The 17,138-nt window shown below is 36.3% G+C and overlaps 1 protein-coding gene across 1 annotated transcript in view; it reads right to left on the bottom strand.

Moving 5' to 3' along the window:
• Positions 1 to 16,476, bottom strand: part of SUCLG2 (succinate-CoA ligase GDP-forming beta subunit) — a 107,345-nt gene extending 90,869 nt beyond the window's left edge. Inside the window, exon 1 of the mRNA XM_019473453.1 lies at positions 16,352 to 16,476. Coding sequence (XP_019328998.1) covers positions 16,352 to 16,433 — 82 coding nt within the window. The 5' untranslated portion in view covers positions 16,434 to 16,476. The remainder of the gene's footprint in view (positions 1 to 16,351) is intronic.
• Between the last annotated feature and the right edge of the window lie 662 nt (positions 16,477 to 17,138).

The following is a 17,138-nucleotide window of genomic DNA, read 5'->3' as shown; positions in this document are numbered from 1 at the left end:
CACTTTTGTAATTATTTTCAACTTTTTACATTTATGCAGAAGATAATGAATATACTTCGTAAAAGGTCTTCCAAGTTGTTTTTCAGTTCGGAGTGGTTTTTTGTTTGTGTTTTAAAGAAAGTTTTCAGAAGCAGCCTGTTCATTTCTTATAGTACCCATTGAATTAACATTTAGTATGGTTACAGAAGCGATGCCTACACAATAATTCTCTCCAAAAAGTGGAAATACATTAAAGTCAAACACTTTTGTAATTATTTTAAACTTTTTACATTTATGCAGAAGATAATGAATATACTTCGTAAAAGGTCTTCCAAGTTGTTTTTCAGTTCGGAGTGGTTTTTTGTTTGTGTTTTAAAGAAAATTTTCACACTCCTCCCTTCTGTTTTTCCTGCTGACACTTTAATCTCCTCCTCTCGTAAATATGAGCCTACAAGAATAAATCACGTTTTATTTATTAAAGGTAAAAATATGATTCAATATAAAGCAGAAAAGCCAAGCTCTTTAAAGTTTCCCTCCACAGTGACTGAAATTAGTTTTTATATGAAAATTCAAATATGTATCCTGCAAGGCATTTAAGCAAGAATAAAAGTACTCTTAACTGTACGTGGGACTGAATATTTTTTCTCTTGCATTACATAACATGCTTAAAAAAACCCGATAGCTTTGCCCAGCTCTAGAGAAGTAAAAGCAATGGCAGTTCTTTAAAACATAAGTATTCTGCAACGAGGAACCTGACACATCTGAGAACTGTTGCCTATATTAGCACCAAAGAACTCCACAAAATTAATATAAATTAATATTTTTTGACTTTTATATTCAGGTCACTTTTACTCCCAACACTGTTGATTCAGAGGGGAAAAAAAAAATACCCTTGATTCTTCTGTAAATGTATTCTGCTTGGAAAACTGCCTGTATGAAGCACACCAGGGAACAGGAGTGCAAGCAGCCCATATCACCTTGCCCTTTGTTTAGATGGTCAGTTTTTCCTTTTGATCTTTCTTAGCAGCTGAAGAACCAAAAATTGATTTTCCCAGTTGAACTAAAGTAGAAAAAGGACAATGTTTTATTTAAGATCCTTCACTCCCGCACATAAGCCTATTTCTTTCTTTATACACAAAAGAAACTGTCTTTTTGTTCTTGTAAAAAAATATTTTCAAGTGGGGAACACTCTCAGTGTACTGAACTGAGGTTTCATAACAAAAAAGCGGGGGATGTGTTTAAAAATCCCAAATACCGGCCTCCTGCAGAGGAGCACACACACCTCACAAACCTTCTAGAGTTACAGAAACTGAGCTTCAGGGAAGCAGTACTCATACTTGTTAGGTGTTTGCATAAACCCGTGCTACTAGCAATGATACACTCAAAACCTTGTTTATGGGCAAAGAGAAAGCACAGCTTACATATTTAGATACATATAAAGCCAACAATATAATGTAAATATAACTATAATCTTAACAATCTAATAAAAAATAATTTTTATTCCACATTTACTTATTATAGAACAAGAAAGAATACCTATATGTGAAAAAGTTTCAATAACAACGCAGTTAAAATTGTCAGACAACTATTTCCTAATTTCTATCCCTTTTCCTGGTGTTATGCTCATCCTTCCAGTGCTCTTATGGGTCCTAAGGTCGACAGTTTCATTCTGGTCTAGGGCTCTTAGAGCAAGTCATCACCATCTGGAGTCCTTTGTTGGGAGGAATATGATTTTCATTTTGATGGTTTCTTCTTCCTCACTCTAGGATCCACACACTTTTAAAATTTGCTCTTTTTTCCACTGGTCCACGGTCATTTGAATTTACTATATACAGTGCCTTTTACAGACGGTAGATACCAGTTCTTTGTTCTCCTTGTTAACATTAGAACTGTTTTATCCTGCTCATGGTCTGCATTTCTTTAACTGACCATCGGCGAGTTATTCATTGCTGTGGGATCTCCAGCATCAAGCCTGTGCTCTGTCTCTCATCACCCCATACGTGTACTCTGCTAGACCACACCCGACGTCTCCACTTCTCAAAGCCTCTTATTATACGAGGTCTGTATTTCTCTATGCTACGTGGTTACATTAGTCGTAAAACCACAGTGGCATCATACAAAGATAAACAAAAGTAAACCGAATTAGCCACAGATACCTGGTCAATTAGAAAGAAATCAAAGTTACAAGCAGGTCAAGAAAAGTGACAGAGAAAGTCTGACAAGCCTCAATCCTGGGGCTCTGCAAACTGTACAAAGCTTATGGCCTGTTGCTAGCAATAGCAATACCATATTACAGGGCTACACCATCACAGTGAGAAGCACCAGGTAGCAGAAAAGCTCCTGATTTTTATTAGTATTGTGTAACAGTGAGTAAATGTAAGTAAAACCGAAAGAACAGCTGTGCAAATCTCAGATGCTGAGATTTGCCCATGTCCCACTGAAGACTACCTATAGTACCTTTTAAGAGCAATCTTGAGTCACCAGAGAAAGCCACGACTTCTAGAACAAAATAAATTATGTTCCATTTCATGTTTTCACATAATTCTCAAAGACAAACTTTGTAACTTAAAAGTTTTGAAGTTTCCCCATGCTCACCATGCAGACAGTGAGCCCCTTAGACATCCTTCATCAGGTGATAATGCCATCTATCATCTTATTTGAATATAATAGTTAATCATTGAATGAGAAATATTGTGTGCTCTAATAGGCTAATTGTTATTATTAAATACACATTTTAACCCACTGTGTGACCAAGATCATTGAATTTAATAAGTAAATTTCTTCAATTGTGGTCGTAACTTGCATTTCAGAATGAAGTGTTGATATTGGCAGAAAACAAAAAAGTTCCCTAACGCCTACAGGTATTATTGGTACTCATGGACTCCAAATTTCCTGTGTTACCTGCATAAATTCTTATTAAGTCCTTGAAGAAAGCTGAGCTTACGAACTGCTGATTTACAGTCACTCTTGGACCTCACAGGAAAGCTGAGGACACACACCCTCACAAATACCCACTTAGGAGCACAAGAACCTCCTGCCCATTGCAGGCCTTCCAGTGCCTCCCTTGACTGCTCCAGCCTTTCTAATCTCTCTTACTCTGCGAGCTTGGAAAGGCTTACACAGATTTGCCCAAGCATTTCATTTGAATCAATTCAGCATTTGATTTGTCACATAAGATTTTATTCAGAACAGTTTGCTAGATGGCATAGCAAATTCTGTATAATTATGACCAAACAGTCTGTAGTGAGGCCAACCACTGGCAAGTTTAAATCCAAGGAATACAAACTGTGATTCTCCTTAAGATAAACAGTTACCTTTTTAGAACTTGCAAAGAGGAGGGAGGATACATAAGACAACCAAATTCCGGTATCCAATAAGGCACTTTTTAGTTGGTTAAAAGATACGGAGAGCACTACATACACTAGGCACATGGCACAAGTCTCAATTATTAGTAGTGCTGAACTGATTATTTAGAAGCCTACTTGCCTTCCTCATACAATAGCTTGTCCCGTGTAGACCTATCCTAGTCCTTTGAGGGAATACATCCAACTCACCAGTTTTAACAGCTTAGCATTTATATCTCAAGCTCCAATCACTACCTTCGCAGCAAAGATATAACTACATATACTACAGTTAGACCTCATGTTTTTCAGGTTTCCTAACATTAAATTAGCCTAGAAAAATGAGTGAAAAAGCAATAGAGAGGCATTAGCTTTTGGTTGGCAGTCAGCATTTACAGGGAAAGATGCATCTCAATATGATGTTGAAATCAGCAAAGCTGTTTCATTTAGGCTTACTGCAAGATGAGCTCTGTAGGGACTTTGCAGGTAGGTATTATGCTTGGAACTTGAATTCTACATATTTTAATGAAATTGCACAGTCTAATCACAACGAGCGAGCAGTCGTATCAAACTGGAATTTGCAGCTTTCTCAACTACTCACATATAAAGGGAATTTTTCTGGGCAAAAATGTAAAATTGGAATAAGCAGCAACAGCGTTTGCAAAGAAAGAGAACGTGCAGCTGATTTACGTGTTTTGAACCCGTGTTGAACCTATAAAGGGACTGACATAACAGGTGAGCAAGTACATCTCAAGTGTTCACATTCTTTACGCACTGTGCCATTCAGCAATGTCTCAGCTTCAGACGAGCAGGACTGTAAATCAAATCCGTGTTGAACTTGTCAGCAGTAGATGATCATATCTGTACCCCACCTTTATAACCATGGTCCAGCTGAGAGTTTGTACGTTCAGCTAATCTGCTATTTAAGTGACAAATATGTGACCTGAGTACCACCTCAGTGACCCCTCCTATGAATCCTCAAAAACAGATGCTCTCTCTGACATCCCAACAACTGTTAAGAACTAGTTAATATTTCATTAACTTAAGGTCAGCGCGTTGCTTTACCACATTGGAAAACTCACTTCTTGGCTCCTGCGCAGTCACTTAATCGTGTCTGCCTGGTTTACAAATTAGAAGAGGTAACTCCTGAAAAGAATGCTCGTGTAGATTATTACTTTTCTGTACTCTGCAGAAAATAGTTCCAGATTTTATTGAAGTGTCAGGTATAGAATAGGCCATTTTTTCTTTAAAAGGCAAAGTTTTTGCATGATGTTTTGTTCATGCTTCTGCCATCTCTTCCACTCTCAACCTTCTCACTTTGAGGTCAAGTTCAGAAATCATATGTAAGGCAGTATAAATTACATCTGTGTAAGTAACGGTCACAGTTAACTCCCAGAAAGTCTCCTGTGCTATAATTTACCTAATAAGATGCAAAAGAAGACGGATCTAAATAGTTAAAACAATTCATAGAGAGACAAGAGAACATATAATTAACATTGCCCTACCTGCTGTTAACTGCACTAATTGCATTCCTTTCTGCACAACTGACAAGTATCACATCATATAGATAACTTCAGTGATATGCAACTCCTGTTAAATGACCTCTGAACCTTAGCCCTTAAAAATCTCTGTCTAGTATTTAAGTTGACTGGTTTATTTTGTTTCTTCATCAGCCTAGAGTTTTCTGAAGGAATGCTTACTACAGTCTATGGAAGTGCGTGCATATCACTATTTACAGGATACTAAATGTGAAAAACTCAATATAAAAAAAAGCTATAAATTGGAACCCATAACATTAAAATTGTGGAAACAGACACAAAGCTGAATAAACTCAAAAGACACAGGAATCTCATTTTGGAAACCAACAACATGAAATATGAAAATACATGAAATTTTTTCATCTCAAAATTGTAAAATAACTTTTCAGTATGAAAGCATCTTTAAACATCTAACTTAGCTCCTTATGGATCAAAGAAATAACTACGTAAATACTATCTGCATATGCACTTCAAATAGGAATGTCACTCAAAAGATAAAAATAAGCAAGTTACTTATAGCACACGTTAATCACCATATTTAAATGGCAGATTACTTTGTGGCATGAGACATAAGCCTGTACTTATAGGGGGGGAAATTTTATAAGAATAGTTTTTTATAAAATAATTAAATTTGCAGTAATCAGTCTGAAGTCTCTCTTGTTCCACTTTTATCCGAACATATCCAAACCAAAAGCTGTATTACACAGAAGGTAAGATGTGGAAAGGCCAATAAGAAAATCAACCACACCAAACATTTAATGAGCTAAACCTGTGTAAGAGATTTATCTGTGGTAACAAGAACAAGAGGGGGTGTTGGACATGCAGACACAGTATCAGGATTATTATGACAATAATCTTCAGTGGAGCACAATACTCACACACAATAAGATTAGGAAAGCTACTACTAAAATACACAGATGAATAACTGGAGGAATAGAGAGTTAAGACTTGGCAGGGAGTAGAGGGAAGCACAGTGCAGTAATGGTGAATCTTCCCAGTGACTTTATATTGTTAACTATTTATACAGTAAACTTTTCATGGCTGCCTGCCTTTCCTCTTTCTGCAAAAATCCTGGGGCTGTTCTTAAATATATTTATTGTTCTAAATGCTTAAGATTTATAGCTTGAAGTTTGGCCCTATTTATCTTACTCAGGTGAGCAGTCCAACTAAGCCCAGGGGAGGTCCAAGAAAAATGTTCTCCTTCACAATGACGCAAGAAACAATAGCTGACTTTAACTGTAGGAAAGGGTAGAGTATACCACACATCGGGTAAAACTGACAACTTCAGATTTTTCTTAACAAAACAAAAATCACTTAAAATAAGAGCATAGCTAACTTCTGGAACTAACCTGAACATGATTCTCGCTAAATGTTTTTTGTGATGACATTCTTAAGGGTTAAAGCCTCATTTAAAATATACTGTGATGCAGGAAGTCAGGTAATATCTCCCAATTGAATCCAGCAGGGCTACAAAGACACATTTCATATTCATAAGTATGTTGAAATATTTTACTTTTCTTAAACTGCAAATATTTGAAGAAATGTAGATAAACATATTTTAAATTCACAGCACTTTCTCAAACATGAAGTAGCAGATTAACAAAATGTCAGAACATCCTCAGCTTCAAGAACTGCTCTACCATTTTAGGTAGGGATTATCTACCAAAAAAAAAAAAACCAAAATCACAGCCTCTTATGATCATACTTCTCAACTGCTGATATACTCAGAATATCAGCTTGTAAATTGCTCCCATCTTTAAAGATAAAACAAGCTCTTGCAAGTCATCCTAACCTTTGCAAAATATCGGTTAAGATTACTTCATAGACTGGAGGAGGCTGAGGGAGGAAAAGAGGGGAAGGGAATCACGGTATGGAAGCTGTATGCTGTGTGTTCTCTGAGCTTTGTACAAGTTGTAAGGCCAGCTGTGAGAAAAGATTTCTGGCTTGGTTCAAAACCATGTGCTTTTATAGCAAATGTACAAGCTAATATCCTTAGACGTCAATCACAGTCCATCCTAAACCACCACCTATTCCATAAAGACAAAAGGTATAACAAATTTAACAGAAACAACTGACAGCTTAAAAAAATGCAACTTCGTCAACTGAATTACATACAGAAAGTGGTTATCTAACAATAGTACCTTCCTGCTGTACTCTGCGTCACCTGCAGGACGCTAGTGGAGATCAGGGAAATCACAACAGTATCAAAGTAGGGCAATAACCAGAACTGTTGTCTTAAACACTCAGAAAATGGTAGAAGATGGAGCAATAATTCAGTTGAAGAAAAGCATCTGAGTAAGAGCTGTTTTTTCAGTGTAAGTTTAACTATTAATTTGGAGGGATGTATCACTACTCAAAACTTCACTGTCTATAAAGTTTCTCAGTTTTCCTTTCTCTAAACCTAGCCCAGTTCCTCCTGTTTTTTATTGTGCCAGTCATCTGGGGCCTGACTACAAAATGAAAGGTCTCTCCATACACCTAGGAACGACGAGGCAGTAACCAGAGCTAATGTCATCTCTGTCCCTTTTGCAGATGAAACTGCAGCCTCAAATAAAATCAGGTTCAAGCATAAAAATGTCCACAGTACAGAGGAGGGAACAGATTATGTATTTCTTCAAAAAAATTACTACAACATTACTGACCATATGAAAGAGTTTTGCTAGTAGGACCTAGAAGAGGGGCTAAGTATTAACTATCCTCGATTCTAGACTGTCATCACTTTGCTCTTAGATTTTCTATTAATTCAATTCAACATGACTTCGCTATTAGGACTCCCATTAAAAAGTTTAAAATAAAAACTACACACCCCACGTTTTACAGACGTGTCAATTACATTTTTTGACACCCTTATACAAGGGATTACACACTGACAGACTGATCACGTAGAAGATGCAGCACTACATAGTGCAGACCCATCAATCTCAGAAGCTTTGTCATCTCATTTCAAGCTTCTAACTAATAAACACTATTTCAAAATTAATACCTAAAACATGTCTCCTGCTGAGGGTTTATACCATGTAAAGAAAGAAGCACGATTCTTCTGACCACAGTCACCCCAAAGATCACACCACCAATACCGCCGTAGTAATGAGGCCCAGGGAGGAAAAACGGACTGCCAGCTGAGAATCAGATCTTTTCCATCACAAGTTAAACCCATAATATTTGCGCTATTTGTTACCAAAAATGTGCTAAGCTATAGTAACTATCAACACACAGATTTCTTTTAAATAAATAAAAACATCAGGCTTCACAGGAAGTAAGAGAATTCTCAAGTGAAAGTGGCACATGGCTTCTGGACAATAACCATTATTTTATACCTTGACCCATATAGTTTGTTAAAATGCGAGTGCCAACTAAATGATTGTTCAAAGCAGCTGGTATTTCTTTCAACAGTGCTGTAGTTTATACCAAATGAAAAATTTGGGTTCAGTTCTGCCTTGAAACACATGCAGTCAGTGATGGCAGAATCCTAAAAAAACCAGCACAACTCATTTATCTTCCATCAGGAACGGACATTCCCAGAAGGGGATACACTATTTAGTGTCACAGGTGGTTTACACAGGCTTTTACAAATTAAAACCAAAGCAAATGCTTTATCACATGCATTCCAACGCAAGCCAGACTAACAAACAAGGAAAAACAAAAAACCAGAGAAGAACGAAATTCAGTTTCAGTAATTGGCCCCCAAATATTTAGAAGCAGATGGGCATCTAGAGAGTGTGGAAGGTGTGATTTCTCTCCTTTACACAGCTGCTAGTACTGCAGAGAAAACAATGTCGTTTAGTGTTTCATACCTTATACATAAAGCGTGTCTAATGGTTCTGATTTTATGCATTAAAAAAAATGAAAATTTCATGCAGCTGCTTCTCAATTACGCATCTGGTTATTGTTTTGCAGCTGCAAAACTACCTTGAAGAACTATAAAATATGGTGTGACAAGTCTGGAATAAATACCAGCAGTCATCTTGTACCTTCCTTGTGAAATGTTGCATTTTTTACCACCTGTTAAAATTCCTGAATCAAGAGGTATGGCTTCTGTCACCTCCTTGTTTTATAAACAAAAATCCACTAATATATTTAACACAATTGAAATTTGTAAATGACCACTTTCTGTGGCACACATTAAATATAAAATTCAGTACCCCATTCCTAGAGTATTTTTTACTTTGTGTTGTTACTTCCAAGTAGCTATTTTGGTAATTTGATCAGAAATCCAACACAGAGAACAATAAGTCAGCACAACATTAGTGTCAAAACATCTGAAATGAGATTTTGATTTGTTAGCCCCCTAGCCATTACTCATATTACTATAAATCTATTGAATATGAAGACATTTGGTGACGAAGAATGGTTATAAAATACCCAACTACTGTAAGCAGTCTCAAGCTTGCATTTACTGACTCTCACTCAGCATGTAATTTTCTAACAAAGGGAACAGATAAGAAAAACAAAACAGATTTGTTTTTCATAACAATGCATTTGAAATTAACTATTTCTGTAATTCCTCACGAGACAGAGGGTCCTTCGAAAAATTGCCATACCTAAAATATTTAAAAAGCAACGATTTGTAATTTAACTTGAAACGCTCAACTTGAAATAACACAATACCCAGTGGAAAGCTTCGACAAAATCTTTTATTAATTTTGTTTCAAAAATAATAAAACTCAAAATCACAGTTAGGCAAGCTGGAAGTTTTTCTGCCTGTTTTTCTGGCATGCAGGATGCAACACATGTGGCCATTACCAACAAATGTGTGTGCTGTTAGACAGCTGCCTGTTTTTCACACAGGTGCCAAGGGCTTATGTGAGAAAACACTGCTAAGCTGAAGAGGAGGAATGAGGCGTGCAGTAAAGCTAAGCGAGAGACCCCTTGCAGGATTTACCAAGGATAATGCACTGCTTAAATACTGCTGTGCTTAAAATTTTGCCACTTCTCAGCAGCCTCCGTGAAATAGTTTCTTAGCACAAAACCCAGAGGAAGGAGGGGAGCAAGGGAGAGGAAGAACAAGCAGTTAGTACAAGATTCAAAACCAACCAAAACATGAACACAAAGAGGTGAAAGCAGTAGTATTTTAGGGCTCATGTCCGGTAAGAAAGGTCCTGCTACGCAGCAGGGCGAACAGCCATCGTGTATGAAATCCTCAAATAAAAGCCTAATTCCACCTTAATTGTGCCTTTGTGTGGTTTAGCTTCCAAGACAGATTAAGTTAAAGCACCTAAAAGCAATCTGAGAGCAAATGAAGAATGTCCATAAAAAGAGCTACTATCGAATAAGTACTATACTCCAGCTTTGTACTATAGCTGTATCACAGCAAATTCGCCATGACTTTCTAACAAAATCCTTAGTAAAGCAGGTTTCAGTGAATACAACCCTTCAACACCTTTCCTAACTCCTCTGATTTTCTATGACTGATTTTTTCCATCTAGTAGATGGGTTAAATCAATTGGATCACGGACATATTATTAAGCCTCCCACAAAAAATTACTTTAAATAATGGTAACATACAAGGCATTGTATGTTATGAAGGCATTGCCTTCATAACTTTCACTCTAGTTCATTATTTTCATCATTTTCAGACACGAGTGAGATTTTTAAAATTGTTGTCACAACAATTAAATTTGGAAAATTTTTTCAAAAAATCAAACCATTTCAAAGTGGACAAATATAGAAAAAGTATTATTCGAACTGTTAGCAATCATTATTTGTTTTCTGATCACACACAGAAACATTAATTTCTATGACCGCTATGTCAAGTAAATGGTGGCCTAAGCAAAGCACTTCAGCAAGCAAAAAAAAAAGTATGCACACAAACACACAGTGGCTTTTAGCAGTACAGAATTGCTAAATATTTGTTGTAAGTAGGGTAAGATACAACTGACTGTTTAGCACAAAAAAGGAAGAGGCTTCTCTCAATCACAACTCATAAGGTGGAAGATGGCATTAGGAAGAAACAAGAGAAAATGGATACAATGAGGAAAGGCCTCTAAGAAAGAATAGGAAATTAGACAAGGGACAGAAAGAGATTAAAACCACAGACGATGGCAAATTTTGTGGAGCTTTGAAACGGATGCATTCAAGAGGTGCCTATGAAGACTGGGAGTAACAGAGCATTAACAGGCATTTCCTATTATTGAAAAGTTGCAGGAAAATGTAGATTCCCTCTAGTCTTAGATTTCACAACTCAGATAAGGCAAAAATCCATTAACTGGAAACCTGCTACACAGAATAGAGAAATACTCATGCTTAGTAATGCTGAGCATGGTCCAAAGGCAGCTCATCCACCACTAGTTTTCTATTAAATTTAAAAGGTTGTTTTCTAAATACTTACCCATTTGAGAATAGAATCATATTAGTCAATAACTTATAGCGTTATTTTGCCTGAAAGGATAGTTTCAGAATGTCATAATTTAAGTATAAAGAACTTTAATAAAAGCTGTCAGTGAAAATAAGAGGACTTATGGGAGAGCTGTTCCTTAACCGTGAGCAAGTTCTTTGCTTACAGCTCCATGGAACACTATTTCAGCAACGCGTGATTTTTCAACATATGCGGAGAAGCATAATCCAAGGGGCTCTAAAAAATAACTAGTTATAACCACTAAGTACGTAGGGTTTTTTGAGAAATAACTCATTATGCACAGGTGAAAAATTATTACTACACAGTGAACCATACAATGGAAAGAAATACGGAAATCACAGAAATGCTGAAGGAGGCAATTCCTCTCCTACCTATCCTGATGGAGAGAAGAAAGTGAATTAAATCATGTAAGCAAAGCACAGGATGACAGTAAAAAAAATCAGCTAAGTACCCAACAAACTCAAAGATTGAGGAGTAAATAAAGTTACTTAAAGATAACTTTAACAACAGAGGGCTGGTCTGTACAGGATACTCATAGAAAAGCTCTTCCAGGTATAACAAAAAAGAACCTAAATTCACATTTCTAATATGCTCAGAAACGTCAGGTTCAAGGATCTTTTTCATTTTTCCTTAGATTAAATAGAGACAGCATTATCACCAACAATTTCTTCATAATCTATACAAAAAAGGACATTACTAAGCTAAAAATCAGTTTTTTATCCCTTCTAAACATACGTTGCTTTCAAGTGGTTTTCCCAACTTGTATTGGAGAGATGAACTTTCAGATAAGGAATCCAAAATAGCATCTAAAGACGCAGCCTTCCATCTAAATTAAACATAGCCAAGGGAAAAAACCCAGCAGGCTGAGATAGGAAGGAGACTGGTGATCACATGACTGAGAACTTCTTTCAATATTCTAAAAAATGGTGAATAATAAGTTACAGGTAAATGACCTCATGGCAAGAGGCTTCAATAAACCTCTTCTGCTCCTTATAAAATACATGTTTACCTCTCCAGCCTGATATAAAAAGCATGCCTTTAGTCCAAAGCCGAATTTTATGAGTTCCCTCATGCATAAGGCAATAGAAATAGGATATGCAGAGACTATATTTTGTTATACTTTTTTTTTTAAAGAAGAGTGAATAAAAGCCTTGCACTCAATTCAGTTGCATTTCTCTGTGATAGAGTGTGAACACTGCACCTTACCGATTCCTAAATGTAATGAAACACTCTAAGTGGCAACGGGCAGCACTCTATTGCTTTTGTTAAAAATCAGAAAAAGAAACACATGCCAAGCTTCCAGCATCCATTTAGGATTGTCAGCATTTTCAACCACCTCTGTAAGTTCTCTACTGATTCAAAGACCCAATTGACAGTACATAGTAACACCCTCCAGCGTAATTATAATCCCTCTCAGCTTTGTCCACCTACTAGTTTAAAATGATGGTTCCCTTAATAACTTCTCCATCAGGCAGAACATAAAGAACAGTGAACGAGCTGAAGCAGACTTAAGGGCCTCCGGTGGGGAAGGCTAGAGAAAATGATGGACCCTGAAGTGATTCACAGTGCACCTGCCCAACACAAGCAACGAAAAGGCGCACACCCTAATAGTCTGGGTATATGTATGCGTATATGAGGATTTTTTTCCTTATATCGGTACTACAGTATGAGGAAAAGAAATAGCAAGAAAGGAAATGCCTTCTCTGGCTAAACAAGCCCTTAATGTACCACTGCATTAAGCAAGAATCGGATCAGAAGATCTTACGTTTCAGACAAAAACTAAGCTCCCAAATACTTCACTTTGTTCTGCTAAATAGCTGCACTAGAACTGCAAGAACTTGTTTACAGGTTGCGTTTCTTCAGATGGCAGGTCAAGCAACACCACACTGTCGTAGCAAAACAGCACAATGTCTTTTTCTTTCCTCTCTTGAAAATATAGCAATTTTAACAGGAAACACAAAACCGCTTGTGACTGCATTTCTTGGTATTCTGTAAATATCACCTTCTCTACAAGAGTTACACCTGAAAATTGCTTAGCATGTAAAAGGCAATGAATTCCTTGGGGCCTAATCCCGTATTCCTTATTGTGTACAACTTCTTTTGAAGTCAATATTAGTGATGTCGTTTTAATTTTCTTCACATCTGCCATTCTTATCTTAGAAGAAAAAACCCAATCCTTTAATTCCATTAAAAATTCCTTGTAGACTGCCTTTTGTACTGTTGGTAAGTTTTGAAAATCTTTCTGAGAAAATTAATATTCAGTGTATTCAGTGTACGTATTAATAAAAATAGAGAGAGCAACAGAGGAAATGAGCAAACTATAACAGAACTGCTGATACTGGATAAAGGCAGACCCTTTCAAGAACAAATGCATTAACACCTTCCTGACAAGCGAAGACAGCAGCAAAAGTGATCTAATTCCATCTCTTTCCACTGCATCAACAGGAAATCCAACAACAGCAAAACTGGTGACCACAGACACTGCAGCAGTACAGACAGGACTGTCAAGCCTGTGGTATTTAGTGAAATTGTGAAATTAATTTGTGAATATCACACATTGCAAAGATCTCCGTGTCAGGAATTTGTATCCCTTTATCCGTACCTCTTTACACACACACAGACCCATGCGAGTGATGTAATGCAGTAAGACTATAAAGGAAAATAATTGTTTCTCCTGTATTCATGATGACAGGTCTATAGAAAGAACCTCCTTTCACAAGAAAAATACTGAACCTTTGACTTTGACGTTTTGATAACTTTATTCTGTTTTTATCTTAAAAATACATTGGCAAGCATCCTTTCTTGTTTGCAGAAGCTAAAGTTAAGGACAGCTGCAATGTGGCATACAGTATTTAAAACACCAGATTTTTGAGCAGGACTCGGCAGGGGTGATTAGCCTCTCCTTTCACCATCTTTTACTGCAGAACACCTGTCTATCAAGATCCCAAAGCTGCCTCCATTGGTTATTTTATTTTGGAATATTTTATGCCTCCTGTAGGCTGAAGTTTTTTGTTTCGTCTGTAACTTTTTACTTTGTGTGATTGCATATTCAGAAGATGGCAGCCCGTATCAAAACGTGCAGATAAACCTGAGTGACAGAGATACTACTAGTCTGAAGGATCATAAAGAAGATAAATCTGATGAAATCTTGGAGCAACAACGACCACGGCAGCAAAACTTGTGTTCTTGATGCTTAGTTTTCAAAGTGCATATTAAAAGTACGACAACAGCACACTATCAGAATGATTATGAGGATGTTGTTAATTATTTAGTGGATCAATGGAGTGTCAATCATTTCAACATGAACCAGCTTCTACACTATAAACCACAATTCTCTAATGCCCAGTGATGCCGCATGGCTGAATGCAGTTACATAAAATGAAGAAAGGTACCACTGACCTATAATTTTTGAAGTGTTAACAAGCCAACCTAGTTAAAATACATACAATTTACCTGATAAAGTTCGATTAGCAAATAATTTTCGGTTTTAGATTTTATTTTTGATTATTTAAATTTCAACACAGTTTTTTTTTAATAGACCAATATTTCTGTGATTTGCAAAGCAAGCAAGCTACAGAGACTATTTAAAATAAATCTGGCATCATAAACCAGAAGAGGTTCACTGCCTTTAATGGAGTAATTTATTTCTCAAAATAGTTATAGAGATCGAGAATAGTAACAGTTATTGGATAGACCAATCCGTTTATGAGTTCAATCATGAAGAGGAGAGTTTAAGTGCTATAAGATTTGTGAAAAACCTGCCACAGCTTCAGATAGCATTTCTTGATTTTCTCAGACATCCAGACATGAGGAAACCCTCCAATATTATGAGCTTTGGTTTGTGTCAGCATTTTTCATTTTGCACTGCCAAATGACCATAACAGTTGCATTTAATGTTTTTGTTTCAAATATATTTTCAAATATACTGGCTGTTATAAGGAGTTTTTATTTAAAATTACTTAAAAATGTATCACCTTAATAAAGTTATAGAGATTTAGCAAGCCATTATGCTAATCCTGTTCAGCTACTTGAGGTCTGATGAGATCTTTGGTATGAGTTAAGTTGTGTTAATTTACTTTCCAGTGTGCAAAGCTGAAATGCATTTAATTAAGTGGCTTGTACATTACGTAAAACATAAAACAAAAAACCTTCCTGTTACTACACAATTAGACTACAATAATGTCTGTCCTCTGGCATTTTGATGTAAGATATACTAACATTAACAAAAGCTAAATGAAAAGAGGAAAACTATGCAAACTACTATTAACTTTAAAAAGTAGAAAACTTCTTTCAGAGTTAGAACTGGGCGACAAACGTACTTGAATGCATTTCCTTTTGAGAGAAAAGGTATTACATAAATTCATTTCTGACCCACATTATCATCTTATGTTCACTGCATTAAAATGAGGATGTTCTCGGAGAACAAAAATGAAGTTCCAGAAGCATGGTCTTCTCTCCCAGCCACTGTCAAGTCCTTTTGTGATGGCAGGTAACTCAACTCACCTTTTCTTTTCTCTCCATATGGACAAACATACATGTGAACAAATATACATGTATATAATTCTCTCATACATATTTTATTTCTTCACAGAATCATAGAACAGTTGAGGTTGCAAGGACTTCTGGAGATCGTCTAGTCCAACCCACCAGCTCAAAGCAGGGTCAGCTAAAGCCAACTGTGTCCAACCGGATTCTGAATTTCTTTTAAAACGGAGAGCCCACAACTTGTTTCTTCCTTTGCTTTTTAATAGAGCAAATTTTTGTTTGAAAACAACTTTTTACACAAGTTCATTTACTTCAGTTCCTTAAATTATATCAAGTATACAACAACAAATAATTTTGCCCAGCAACCATTCATTATGTTATTCTGAATTATTCAAAATTACATAAATAATGTTAATTAAAGACTTCATGTTACATGCTGCATACAAAACATTTTAGAAATAAAGTTCTAAAGAAATACTGTTGTTATAAACTTGTTCGCATATGAAATTAATCATATATTTATCGTCTGGATATTATATCAAACCTTTTCAATAAGCGTCAGTTTGAAGATTGTGTACAACTTATTAGAAAGCAATTTATTTTCCAGATTGCTATCTGGTGAAACAGATTCCTCCCATTAGCAGTCAACTTACTTAGTCTCTGAGCAGCCTCCAGGGCATCATTTGCAGAATCAGCTACAAAGAATCTCTGAACTGTAACCCCATGGTCTGCCATTAGTTTTTTGCTTTGGTACTCCTGCAGGTTCAGCCATCGTCTAGGGGTTAATTGAACAGCCTAGAAAAACGAGAGGGGAAAAGAACATAATGCTCATTAAGAACAGTTCATGAGACAGCCAACTGAGCTCTTCAGCCTTACGGTTATCTCAAACCAGCAGTTAAACAACACTCAGAGAAAAGGCGAAATACGTATTGATTTACCTAAGTGCCTTTTCTTAACATCTGTGCATCCAAAGTACTCTGAAAGCTACAGATATTTTTAAAAGCTACACAAGGCTCACTGGGTGATCTTGGCTAGACAAAATGTCTTGCATTTAATATCAATGCAGACTGGCAAACTTGGCTTGAACTCTAAAGTCTAATTATGTTTTTATGTTATCCTGTGCTATAAAAATATTACCAGATCGTTACCTTAAAACAACTTCATTGTTTCATATTAAATATCCTTGTTTACACTATATTTTTTATAATTCTTCCCTATAAGTTATTTCTACTGATTCTGTGCATTTATTGCAGCATATCTGAGAAGAAAAACAACTGAAATGGAATTAGCATCATCTTGTAGGAAACTATATACTAATATATATAATTTCAGTGGTCTGTTATCTATGTTTAGTTGGTTGCAGTTCTAAATATATTTTGCTGAGGGTGCTAGCACAACCACGTCAGCCATGCAAGGACAACAACCAGTTTAGATGCTTGC

This window comes from Aptenodytes forsteri, unplaced genomic scaffold (assembly GCF_000699145.1).
Source record: "Aptenodytes forsteri isolate BGI_AS27 unplaced genomic scaffold, ASM69914v1 Scaffold53, whole genome shotgun sequence".
Taxonomy (NCBI): Eukaryota; Metazoa; Chordata; class Aves; order Sphenisciformes; family Spheniscidae; genus Aptenodytes; species Aptenodytes forsteri.
Note: the sequence above shows the minus strand (reverse complement) of the source record. Positions and strands in the feature narration are given on the sequence as shown.